Here is a 13345-nt window from a genome sequence, read left to right as displayed (position 1 = left end):
AGATATTTCAATGTTTAGTCACCAAAGAGTGGCACAATTTGAAAGGATTAGGGCTAAGAGGCATGGCCTTATTGGAAGACGCGAGTCACTGCGGGTGGGCTTTGAGGTTTCTGAAGCCCATTTCAGGCCCAGAGTCTCACCTGCCAGCATTCTTCTGAGATGATAATGGACTAAACTAAATTGAAAACAAGCCCTTAGTTAAACGCTTTCTTTAATCAGAGTTGCCATGGTCATGGTGTCTCTTCAGAGCAATAATATGGTGACTAAGATAGTTGAGAATATCTTTTATTGTATTATTAATAGCACTAGACCATAATATAAAATTTCTCAATAAATACAAAGCTTTAAATTAATTGTTAAATTAGAAAAGAAATTTGTCAACATGTCATATTTGTCAATATATGCGTGTTTTGTTTGTATATATATTAGTGTATCATATATCTGTAGTACCTGAGGAGGCATTTCTTGAAACTGGAATTTGCAAGAGCAGCAAATGTTCCTATTTGCTGAACCATCTTGCTGAGTTTCAAAAGCTAGTGTTTTCTTTTGTTGATATTAATGGTGATGTCATCTTCCTTTAAGAAAACTTTTCTTCCCAGCACTTAGGAGGCAGAGGCAGAGGCAGAGAGGCAGAGGCAGAGAGGCAGAGAGAGAGGCAGAGAGGCAGAGAGAGAGGCAGAGAGGCAGAGAGAGAGGCAGAGGCAGAGAGGCAGAGAGAGAGAGAGGCAGAGGCGAGAGAGGCAGAAGCAGAAGCAGAGGCAGGTGGATCTCTGTACCTTTGAGGCCAGCCTGGTTTACAGAGTAAGTTCTAAGACAGCCAGGTCTATATAGAGAAATTCTTTCTTGAAAAATGAGAGAGAGAGAGAGAGAGAGAGAGAGAGAGAGAGAGAGAGAGAGAGAGAGAATATATATGAATGAGAATCTTTCTCACCATTAAAGAGACATTACAGTGAGCTGTGCTTTGTATGTCCTGAATACAAAGTGTAGCATGTGAGTCAGTCTCATCTTTACACAGCTTACACATTTGTCTTCATTTGGGGTATCTTTTTGAGGGGCTTCCCCATGGAGGCAGCTGAAAAAGAGATGTCCATTCTAAAGCAGGGCTATTTTCATAGCCCAGGAGAAACTTCATTTTCACTGTTGATGTATTTGAAGGCAACTGTCTCCTGAACTCAGAGCATAGTAAGTGTTAGAGCAGTGGGTTTGGAGGCATTTCTAGTCTGTGCAAAAGAGCAAACTGCTAATGACTGATTTATAGAACATCTTGTAGTTTTTGTTTATGTTCTTTAAAGGTATTGGTGTTTTAGTTTGGTCTTTCAAAAGATACTCTCAGAAAGTGGAACCCAACAGGACTGGTCTGCTCTGACAGAATTGAGATAATGTAAAAGTGGAGTTGCTGAAATATTGCCTTGTTTATCAACAAGCAATTAGATAGAGAATCTTTTCTTGTGTCCTTCCTTTGCACAAAGTTTTTCTTGTTCATAAAATTATTGTATGAGATTAACATTTTGTTTATGTAATGCACTTATTAAGATTTCCCATAACGGCTGGAGAGATGGCTTAGCACTTAAGAGCATTGCTCTTCCAGAGGACCTGGGTTCTGTTCCCAATAATGGTAGCTTGCAGCTGTCTGTAACTCCCATTCCAGACTATATCCAGAGTATGTGACAGCCTGACACAGATACACAGGCAGGCAAAACCCTGATGCACATGAAATAAAAGTTAAAAAGAACAAAAGATTTCCTATAACTAACTAGACTTTTTTGGTCTATAACCATCATTTCTGTGGGATGTGTTCTAGGGAATCATTCAGAAGATAGTGGACAGTCACAAAGTAAAGCACGTGGCCTGCTATGGATTTCGCCTCAGTCACCTGCGATCGGAGGAGGTGCACTGGCTGCATGTGGACATGGGTGTCTCCAGTGTGAGGGAGAAATACGAACTCGCCCACCCACCAGAGGAGTGGAAGTAAGATTCTATTCAGCCGCAGCATAGCTATGCTGGGTTACTTTGTGTGTTAAAAATATGTGCAAGAGGGTGAATGGGTATGTTAATTTTTATACTGCTTGTAATTACTACTCCTGTGTAGAGGAAATTAGCAGTAGTTACTAACCAGTGATCCTTTTAGAACACTTAGTTAAATGTGTTTCTCTTTTCATTCCTTGTCTCCTTTCATGGTCTTTGTTGGTCTCAGTTGTTCTCAGTGCTGTCTGTTATGCTTGCACTTGTGCTTTAAGTGATACTGCTGCTTTATGAGCCAGTGTTGACCTCTCATACAGTGGGCTGGACTGGTCCAGGAGGAGATCAATGCTAATGGCCTTCTAAGTGGGCTCTCTGATAGCATACTTTCCCAGTAATCTACACTCACCTGAAAAGAATGGTGCACATTTGTTCATATATAGGATGGCTGTAGGAGTGAGCTCCAGTGATCCCTATCAAATAGGGATGTAACTGAAGTTATTTTAAGGAGATTCCAAAGAATTCCCAAGTGTGCAGTAGTGGTGCATGCCTTTAATCCTTGAACTTGGGAGACAGGAGAATATCTGTGAGTTTGAGGCTAGCCTGGTCTACAAAGTGAGTTCCAGTAGAGCCTGGGCTATACTGAAAAACGGTCTCAAAAAAACCCAAAATAAATAAATAATAAATTAACTAATAAATAAAATATTCTCAGTCATTTGTCTTTTTTCCTAGTTAATACCTATTAAGTTTTATGATTAAGTGAATCTTTTTAGTTGGGAAATCTTAAATCTAAAACACTGAGTTTTGAGAGAAGTGTATCTTTAAAGTGAACTTCTTCCATGTTATGCCCTGAGGCGCGCACTCAAGGTCAAGTGGCTCAAACAAAGGCCCTGGTCAGCACAGAAAGCGAGCTTGGTTCCATGGACCATGAATATATGCTGTTTTGTGTCAGTTGTGTAGTTCATCAGAAAATGCAGTTGTATTTTCAAATTTGTCAAATCACTGGGATAAACAAGCTATTTCTGGAGAGTATAATTAGATTGGTTTATAGCAACAAATAGGGAAGGGAAATTTGACTTCTAAACACTTCATCAGACCACTGAATGTTTAAAATTTAAATATCTAAATGTCAAATAAAAATAACTGCAGGTTTCAGCTTGATGCAGTTAGGTTACATTCTTCTTTTGCATAGACACCTTAGAGAGAAAATTCAATCTCCTGGTTAATACCTATTAATTAATTTTTTAATGCTCAGGTTATTTATACTCAGGGAATATGTATTTTGGGCATCAGCTTTTCTGCTGGTCTTTTAAGCCAATTTATTTTACCTTATATAAAATAAAATATGGATTATTATTGCTAAAACAGGATTCAATGTTTGAAAAATTAGTAATTCATGAATGAAGAGTTTAATATTGCTGAAGACATTGCAGAGATGACCAGAGGAAGCAGGATCATATGCATGAAGAATGTAAAGATGTTATAACCTTCTTCCCTCTCTCTAATGTGATGTGTATTTGTGTATGCTTGTGCTTGTGCCTGTGCTCCCTGTTAAATATTCACATATCCTTGGATGGGGTACAGAGAAACTGGTAAGCAAACTACTGCAGTCCTCTGTGCAAAATGCCTAAAGATGTTGGACAGAGAAGAGCAGGGAAGGTGGGTGGGAAGTAGTAGGTCAAGAGTCTTTCCGAGGCAGTGCTGGGAGATCCCTGAGTGTCCAGTTGCAATGTTTGAGACGTTTCTGCTCCGAAGTGTTCTGGAGCTTCTCTACACGAAGGGTCAGCTCCAGAGATTTTGCCTCCTTTGTAGTCTGGCTCCTACTGCTCCTTTCCTCCTACTCCGATGACATTTGTTCCTCTCAGGTTTCAGCTTCCACTAAACTCTGAAAAGTATTTTGAGAGTGTTTTTGTCAACCTAAAATGGGATCTGAATCTTTTCCCAGGCTGCCTTTGGTAGTTGTTGAGTAAACTAGCCCTCCATTTTTTCCAACTTCCGCTGTCCTGCTCCTTTTCTGCCTTTACAAAACCATCATGACTTCACTTGCCCCATTTGAGCCTCCAGCTTTCTAGTGGCTTTCATAACACATCAAGAGTGATGCTAAGGGTGTGGCTCTTCTGCCCTTTTACAGTGTGGTTACTGCCTTTGTTTCGTGTGAGTGCTCAGCTGTGTCACCACCAGTGTCTGTGTTTGGTCACCTTTCTCTTTCAGGAACTGTCACTCTCATCACTGTTTCTGGCTCTGGTTGTGCATAGGATCACATTGGTCTAGAGTAAAAAATACTTAAATGAAAATGGAGTAAGGTGATGTATTGATAATATGATTGTAAAATAAGCAAGAGGGAAAATAATATGATAGTGTTCTGGTAGCAACCAAACTATTACAGTAATGAAAGTGAGCTCACTCATCTTCATTTTACATTCAGATTTTCTAAAGATTGTATTTGATCTAAAAGTCATTGTCATCTAAGTTTTGCTTGTCAGTGTTTCATAATTTTGATAGTGTTTGTATTGCCAATTAATATGTTGGTTTTGTTTCTGAATTTTCCCTATCAGAATATTATTTAAGTGTGTCTTTAGTACTGACTCTTAGCTTATTCTTATGCATCATGAGAAGAGTAACTTACTTATTTTAGTCTTGGCTTGCCTGGAATTCACTATATAGATCAGACTAGCCTAGAATTTAGAGTACCCCAGTTGCTGTCTCCCAAGTGTTGGGATTTGGGATTAAAGCCGTGTGCCACCATACTGGATGAGAAGTGTAAATATTTTTATTTTTTTATTCTTTTACTCCTTTTAAAATTCTTTTCAGATGAGTCTTTGCCCTTCAGGGATTGGTTGATGTCTTCATTCTTTTTGGAATGAATGTATGTAGTTTTATGGCCAGACATGATGATACATGCCTTTAATCACAAAATTTGGAAGGCTAAGGCAGGGGGATTGCCCCGAGTTTCTGATTAGCCTGCACTACATAGTAAGTTTCTGGCTAACTGGGATTTCATAGCAGGACCCTATATCAGAATAAACAGACAAGAAAAAGCAATGGGAAGTGAATGTGTCGTGGATCCCTACATAAACTTTTTATGCTATTCCAATATTGTTTACATTTGTCTGCTTGGAAATAACATGTTAATGTATTCAACTAGTTTTTGTTTTTCTGAAACATTCTGCCAGATTCTGCATGTCAAATTGTAATGTCCTCATTGATACTTCATGTTGAGACATGCATTTTTCTTATATCCCTCTTGTCAGTAACATATGATCCAGAAGGAAATACCACAGTGCCAGTTTAGAGTTCTAAGTCTACCCATACTGTGTCTGACTGATACTATCTAGGTTGTTGTTTTGATTTGAGTTTGTCTACTGTCTTGTTATGATTATATTAAGGTTATTTGTCTTTTAAAACCTGTAAAGTCAAGATGTTTTGTTTGTTTTGTTTTGGGTGTTTGAGGCAGGATCTTTCTGTGTTGCCCTTGCTGTCATAGAGCTTGCTATGTCAGACAGGCTGGCCTTGAACTCACAGAAACCCACCTGCCTTAGCCTAAGTGCTGAGATTAAAGATGTTTCATCACTCCTGGCCAGACAAGATGTTCTTTATCGCATTGTATTAGTCAGGGGTTTCTAGAGTCACAGAACTTATGTAATGACTTTCTGTATTGAGGGAATTTATTGTGATGACTTACAGTTTGCAGTCCAACTAATCCAACAGTGGGCAGCTGTGGATGGGAAGTCCAAGAATCTAGCAGTTGCTCAGTCCCAGGAGGCTAGTTGTTTCAGCTGGCCTTCTGTAGAAATAGGTCCCAACAGATGGCTGGCAAGTAAGTGCAAGCAGTCGAAGAAGAAGAGAGTATTTTTTCTTCCAATGTCCTTATGTAGGTCTCCAGCAGAAGGTGTGTCTTAGATTAAAGGTATGTAACATCACCTGGATCTGTGACTTGCTTTGTCCCAGGCTGACCTTAAACTTAGAGATCTTCTTGCCTCAGTCTCCTAGGATTAAAGGGTGCACTTCCTGGCTTGGGCCTAAGCTTTTCATGGCCACTATGCTTCAAGATCTTCATGCCAAGATCCAGGTCAGAAACTTGTTGTCTTCCAGCCTCAAGAGCTGAACCGCAAGTGTGCCCTCCATTTCTGGATTATAGTTCATTTCAGATATAGTCAAATTGACAACCAGAAATAGCCATTACGTGCATGATACCAGGAAGTCTGTCTTGGGAGACTGAATTTACTGAGGAGCCACATTAGGCTGGAGTGGCAACATAGGTTTCTTCTGTTACTTTTCCCCTTTGTAATGAGAGATAGTTTCCCAGGCAACATACTGAGATCATGAAGATAATGTGGTTTTCATTGTATTATTGCCTGTTATACCTCCTGTTAGTGATTTTACCTTGAAGTGATTGGTATGTTAAGTTTTACTAAATGAGTATTTGTGTTTCCATCTTTCTTTGTTTTGTTTGTTTTTTTTAATAGGTAGTGTGAGAATGAGTTTGTCCACACCATTTTACTTGAGGGTTACCTGTGTTATTTAATGAAATTGTACTTTGTTTATTCACTTCATAACTATCTTAGTTAGGGTTTTACTGCTGTGAACAGACACCATGACCAAGGCAAGTCTTATAAAGAACAACATTTTATTGGGGATGGCTTACAGGTTCAGAGGCTCAGTCCAGTATTATCAAAGCAGGAACATGGCAGCATCCAGGTAGGCATGATGCAGGTGGACCTGAGAGTTCTACATCTTCACTGAAGGCTGCTAGTGGAAGATTGACTTCCAGGCATCTGGGGTGAGGATCTTAAGCCCATGCCCACAGTGACACAACTACTCCAACAAGACCACACCTCCTAATAGTGCCACTCCCTGGACCAAGCATATACAAACCAGTAGCTGATAGCCAACTATCTTAGTGTCAGGGCTATTAGATTTTTTTTTTTTTTTTAAGTTCCCAGTAGTTGCTTAACTTGTAGGTAGGCGTCTTATGCTTACAGTTGATGTGAGCTTCAGGAAGCAAGATGCCTATGGCACTACTACAGATTGCTTTGGGGCAATAACAGAATAAGTAACATAACTAACCTTACCATGGTAACAGAAGTGTAAAGAGAACCCTGAGCTTCGTGAAGAGGAATTAGGGTAAGAGAGATGTGGGTGATAAGTGTCACAGGCTAAGGATGATGGATTGGAATTAAATAAGACTGGAGTTAGATTCCTTAAGAGTCTTTATAAGATACATACAATGTAGTGTCCAAACAGACCAGAATTCTTCAGAGGCAGCCTTGCTTTTCTACACACAAACTTGATTTAGTTCTTTGTATGAAGTGATGGAGTCTCACATTTTATTCCACTTTTGGCTGCACTTAACGTGTTTTTACTGTAGATATAGAGGAATTCCATATCTACTTCTTTATTGTTTCCTAGTAGTTATAGTTACTTTGCATGTGAGTTGTGAACTTCTAATCTCTCTCACTTCTTCCTTGGCCCCTGCTACCTCGTTCATGGTGGGCCCAGTCAAGAGAAAATTTAACCCTGTGATTTCACTTCTCTGGCCACGAGAAGTTCTATTATAGGCAGTCTTGATCAAGAGCCCATGTTCTATATAAAAAGATGGCACCTGTGTAAAATGCTGACAAATTTTTAAATTTCTAGTTGTTACCTGTAGCTGATACCCAGAATTAGCATCGGAATGCTGTGTGGAGCTAGGCCAGACCTATTTTTTACCCCTGTTTACCCGGGGACCTATTTCCTTATTTGTAACTAGCAGGACACTCACAGTGAAGACTGCCGAGAATATACTTTCTTAGACTACAGAGAGCTAAGGACTATACTTCTCTCTGTACTATCATGATTGTTGAGGAAAAACAGTGCACGTAAGTAGTTAGTTCCTAGTAAGTCTTTCCTTGAGAATGAATGGTACCTGTAATTCTTCTGTTGACACCTGCCCAGTGCAGTGTATCTATCTTGAGTTACTGAATGCTGTCTTGGGGCAGAAGTGAAGTAGAACCTAATCATTTGCCAGTTATTCTGTTTTAAGAGGATCTAACTGTGAAGTCCAAGTTACCTCCATTTATCTCATAGCTCTCCTGCTTGTTTTCCAAGTACTGGGATTGCAGGTTTACCCTACCATACTCTGCCTGGTGTTTTATAATAAAATAGGCCTGGTATATAGATAGTGATCTTTTCAAAAGATACCATTAAAAATTTTGGAAGTCAACCAGGTGTGGTGGCACACACCTTTGATCCCAGACCTTTACAGAGGCAGGTATAGACCTCTGTGAGTTTGAGGCCAACCTAATCTACAAAGTGAGTAACAGTCAGGTCGTAAACAAAAACCAAAAAAACAAAATGAATTTTCACAGTAGCAGTGTTCCTTCAGTCAAAAAGTTGTCACAGTTCATGTGACCATGGTCAGTTTTGAGGTAATGTGTCCTACCTTTTGGTGCAGTGCCCTCCAGAGAGGGCAGCACTGCTGCTATTGGGTGTGTATTCTCTCTTTTGCATGTTGCTGAATGAAACACCTCAGACACTACAAACACACAGTGTGCAGTCCCTGGTGTAAATTAGTTGTGGGGGTGCTTGAGAATGAGAGACTGAAGAAGGTACTTGACTTTGGGCTGCAGGCCTTTGCTGCCTTTATGCTCTGCCTTACCCCATATACTGACTAAAGTGTAACACCTGCTTTGTAGGTGCACTAGGTTTGTGCTAAAAAGTTTACATTTAAATATTATATGTGATCTTAACTTTCAAAATTATATCTCAGTGTTAACTGGCAATGAAATACTCAAAAATAATAATGTATATGTAGACTGTAAATTCAGAAAATTGATTTATTTCTAATCATTGTATTTTGTTAATTATCCTTTAGATATGAGTTGAGAATTCGTTATTTGCCAAAAGGATTTCTAAACCAGTTTACTGAAGATAAGCCAACATTGAATTTCTTCTATCAACAGGTATAAAAACTCTTTGTTTTATATATGCTGCTTTGTTTCTTTGAGTCATCTTTATTTTGTGTTTTTAATCTTAGAATAATATTAAACCTAGTATTTGAGAGACTATAAATATAGACTAATATTATAAGAGTGTTAACTCATGAAAAGCTTTTTGTTTTTTTGGGGTTTTTTTGTTTTTTTTTTTTTTAATACTTCTTGAATTTTTCTTAGGCAAGGCTTAAATGATACTTGTTCTGGCCAGTCATGCTTTTAGTCTCAGAACTCAGGAAGTAGAGGCAGACGGATTTCAGTGAGTTCAAGGCCAGCCTATTTGACATTTATCCATTTTGGCCATGTCAGCAAGGGCTATAGAAAGACTCTGTTTTGAAAAATAAAACAAACCACCACCACCACCACCACAACAACAACAAAAAGACGCTTCTTCTCTATGTGGACAGTCAGCCATGACCGCTGTTCTGTGATCGTGCTTGAATCAGTAGTTTGTCCTGTAGTGATCCCTGTCAGTGAACTTGAATAGTTTTTGGCTCTAAATTTCATAATAATGCAAAATGAGAATGTGAGACCTCTCTTCGGGGAAAAAAGGAAACCAAAGGCAATTACTTGTGGCCTGTCTTAATTACTTTTCTTTTACTGTCATTAAGACACCATGACCAAGATATAGACGAAGACTTTATTTGGGGCTCACAGTTTTAGAGGATAACTCTATGATCATGACCATCATAGTGGGTTACATGGTAGCAAGCAAGTAGCCTGGCTCTGGAACAGTAGCTGGGAACTTGTATCTTGATCCACAAACACAAGTCAGAGAGAGCTAATTGGGAATGGTGTGGGCTTTGAAACTTTAAAGCTCACCCCCAGTGACAAACCTACTCCAACAAGGCCACACTTCCTAATCCTCACCAAACAATTCCACAACCTGGGGAGCCAAGAATTCAAATATAATGAGTCAATAGAGGCCATTCTCATTAAGACTGTCAAATTCTACTCCCTGACCCTTTTAGGCTTATAGCCATATCATAATGCAAAATGTGTTTCGTTTAACTTCATAAGTCTCCATAGTCTTCAGTGTCAACACATTTTAAAAGCTCATCCAAAGTCTCTTCTAAGTCTCAAGGTAACTCCTTGTAAAATTATAAAGCAAATGACATATTTCCAGCCTACAATGACACAGAATATGCATCACCATTCCAAAAGGAGGGAGGTCAGGACATAGTGATGAAGAACTGGAACTATGCAAGATGGACACACCTAGCAGGGCAAACTCCAAAATCTGCAATGCCATGTCTGATTTCTGAGAGTTTAGAAGGCTTTGCCATGGGCCTGCTATTCGTTTTGAATGTTGTGACTGGAGAGAGGGTCAGGCCACTGAAGACCAAGCTTTGCTGTTTGCTAACCACACAGCACATGTGAACTGGTGCTCTACGAAGATACATCATCTCTGTGTTTCTGGGACCTTTCCAGTCCGTTGTTACACTTGTCTGCAATTCACTTATTTACCCCCTCCTCTTACTTAAAAAGAATTGTTAAGTCATGTGACATACCTTTAGGAAGTCCAGGGAACTATCTTGTTACATTTTTACCTACTCTTACGACAGTACAACAAGTATATGCTTTAAAAGAAATAAAGGTAACCAGTGTTATTATGTTGCAGTCACCCCCTTTCCTAAGTGGATTGCTAGTGTTTGCCAGAGTCCCAGGTGCATTGTGCAAATGCACAAGAAAATGAAAGTGCAATCAAAGTCTGAGTTTTGGAGATTTTGTATATAAAATAGGACTGTTAAACCTTGCCCTGAATAATTACCTGGATCAGTAGTGATTTATATAAAACACTAGCCCTAGGACCTGACTACTAGTAGATTCTCCTGTAATAGTGATTCTTCTGTAATCATCTGTAACCTTCAGGCTTTCTCTGAGGCAGTAAGGTGGGATTGTAAGGATGCTGGTGTCCAGACTGAATGAAACATTTTACCAGATTGGCTCAGTGTGAGAATGAATAGGTGTGTGTGTGTGTGTGTGTGTGTGTGTGTGTGTGTGTGTGTGTGTGTGCATGCGCACATACATGTGAGTGTATATATATATTTATGTATATTTTTATATATTTGTGTATATATATTTTTATATTTGAAGTATGGTATAAACTACCAATGGGGATATATTCTGAGAAATGCATTTTTGGGAAGTTTTGTCACTGTGCAAATATCACAGGGTACTTTCATAAACTAAGATAGCTACATCATCAGACGGGTCTTAAGGAACATTGTTTTTGTGGTCATTTTATTGCCTGAACTGTTATGTGATATATGGCTGTAAAGGTATATATAATGAAATGCTTAATCAATCTGGTTTATCTCACAAATAAAAACAGTTCTTCTGGAATTAATAGGAGAGTCTTAGTTTTAAAATGATTAATAATGGAAGCGAACAGTGACGGTGAGGAGCCCTGAGTCTTAGAGTACAACCTCAGGACGTGACGGGGCTCAGAGGCTACCGAGAATACTAGCAGTGCTGTGACACTAATTGGGTAGCAGTAGAAAAATAATGCACAAAGTCCATTAGTTATTTAAAGAATAAGGTGTTTTCAGACCACAAGCTTTAGCCTATGAACTAACTGCACTGAAGAAAAGCCTTATATAATTTTGGAGTAAAACTTTCATATGTGAGATTGTTTTCCCTGAAGATTGTTATCATTGTCTCTTTTTTGCAACTAAATAAACATTTGGGTTTAACTAGATTGATTTTTCCTGTCTCTGAAAAGTGTTTAGAAATTGCAGTAATTGACCCTCTGGGCAGTTGGTTAATGCTCTGTTTAACACCAATATGGTATTGAAAGTCTGCAGTGGTACCTGCCCTGAAACCCTGTCCTGGGTGATTGAAAGACACTAAGGACTTCCTCCCTCTAAGAAAATAGGAAGTCTATATGGGAGTCACAAGTTTACATGAAACTTAGACTGTTTTATACCAGCTGCTCATCAGTAAGTATAGATAAAGGGCATTTGTGTTCAATACAAGTTACCTTCTCCAAGCAATTAAGTAAATAGATAAGCAGTGGCAGACATGGGACATTGGGGTTTTTTGCAAGGAAAGATCTTAACGAGGGCTGTGTGACAAATGGGCTCAAAATCTTTGAACTAGAAGCTAGTAGCCTAGGAGATAATAGTTGAAAATTTGGAAGCTTTTCTTTGGCAGTAGTCAACATACTTTTTCTACAAAGAGCCAGAAAGCGAATATTTTAGGCTTTGAAGACCAAGAAACAAAGTTAAGGACAAAAATAAGGTAGGTGTATAGCAAGACAAGAAACCAATTTTGGCAAGTATTTCTCTTGATGTCACTCATGATGTAACTGCATGTAGATTTTGGCTATAGAGATGTGTGGTGAGGAAGGGCAAACAATGTTCCACTCTAGGTTCAGAGTGCATGCCCCGTCTTCAAAATCAACTGCAGATTTTTGTCTCCTAATTCAAATCTATGAGGAAATTGTGAATGTTTCAGCTTTGCAGATTGCTTTCATGCTGACTGGTATTCAGACAAACTGGTGTCATTCATGCGTGTGTGTGTGTGGGGGGAGACAGAGAGACAGAGACAGAATTATTATTTGCACGTGTATGGTTTATATGTGTGACTGTGGACATCATGTGCCACATGTGCATGTGGAAGTCAGAATACAACTTTCAGGATCCCTTTTTCTCTCCATTCTGGGTTCCTAGGATCAAAGTCAAGTAATCAGCTCTGTGCAGCAGGCCCTTGTATTTGCTCAGCCATCTTACTGGTCTGCTTTTTGTGTTTTGAGACAAAGACTCACTGTGGGATGGCAGGATTGTGTCACTAAATCTGGCTCCATCTGTTTTTAATTGAATATGTTTATTGCCAGAGTTGTCATCATTGCTGTTTTATGTGAGACTTCAGGTGTATTCCTTCTCAGATTAATGTAATAACAAAGTGGCACTTTGGTGGGGACTATGAGGTTGCACATTGGGTTTTGAAGAACATGAGTTTTTGTGGCTCTTGCTCTAAGGTCCCCAAATGCTTTGAGAACTGGATTTATTACTCAAAGAAAAATTGTCCTGTAGTTTAGTAGAAATGCAACTCCTGCTGCTCATTTCTGCTTTGGGCTGAGTGGGAAGACCGTGAAGCAGCAGAACATTGTTGTGACTTCAAAGCCACACACAGGTTAAGCAGTCTTAGACTGTACAAGCCTGTATTGGTATAAGGTGCATGCTTGCCACAGAAGCCTGGCAACCTGAATTTAATGGCTGGAACCCAGGTAAGGTGGAAGGAGGGAACCAACTCCACAAAGTTTTCCTCTGATCCCCACACTTCTGTGGAGCATGGATGTGCATAAAAGACTTCGATTTTTAATTATTTTTTGGTATTATTTATTTTATATCTAAAATTCAATATAATTATTAACAGAATGTGAATAAATATGTAAAAAGCATTCAGCAAAC

General features: G+C 39.1%; 1 protein-coding gene across 19 annotated transcripts in view; it reads left to right on the top strand.

The window, feature by feature from the left end:
- Positions 1 to 13345, top strand: part of Ptk2 (protein tyrosine kinase 2) — a 205136-nt gene that overhangs the window by 74194 nt on the left and 117597 nt on the right. For all 19 annotated transcript variants that reach the window (XR_010052943.1, XR_005486550.2, NM_013081.2 and 16 more), the window contains 2 exons: positions 1802 to 1968; positions 8813 to 8900. Coding sequence is in view for 17 of the 19 variants with exons in the window: in NM_013081.2 (NP_037213.1) it covers positions 1802 to 1968; positions 8813 to 8900 (255 nt within the window). In the remaining 2 variants the exon portion in view is untranslated. The remainder of the gene's footprint in view (positions 1 to 1801; positions 1969 to 8812; positions 8901 to 13345) is intronic.

Source organism: Rattus norvegicus, chromosome 7, assembly GCF_036323735.1.
Source record: "Rattus norvegicus strain BN/NHsdMcwi chromosome 7, GRCr8, whole genome shotgun sequence".
In the NCBI taxonomy this organism is placed as follows: Eukaryota; Metazoa; Chordata; class Mammalia; order Rodentia; family Muridae; genus Rattus; species Rattus norvegicus.
Note: the sequence above shows the minus strand (reverse complement) of the source record. Positions and strands in the feature narration are given on the sequence as shown.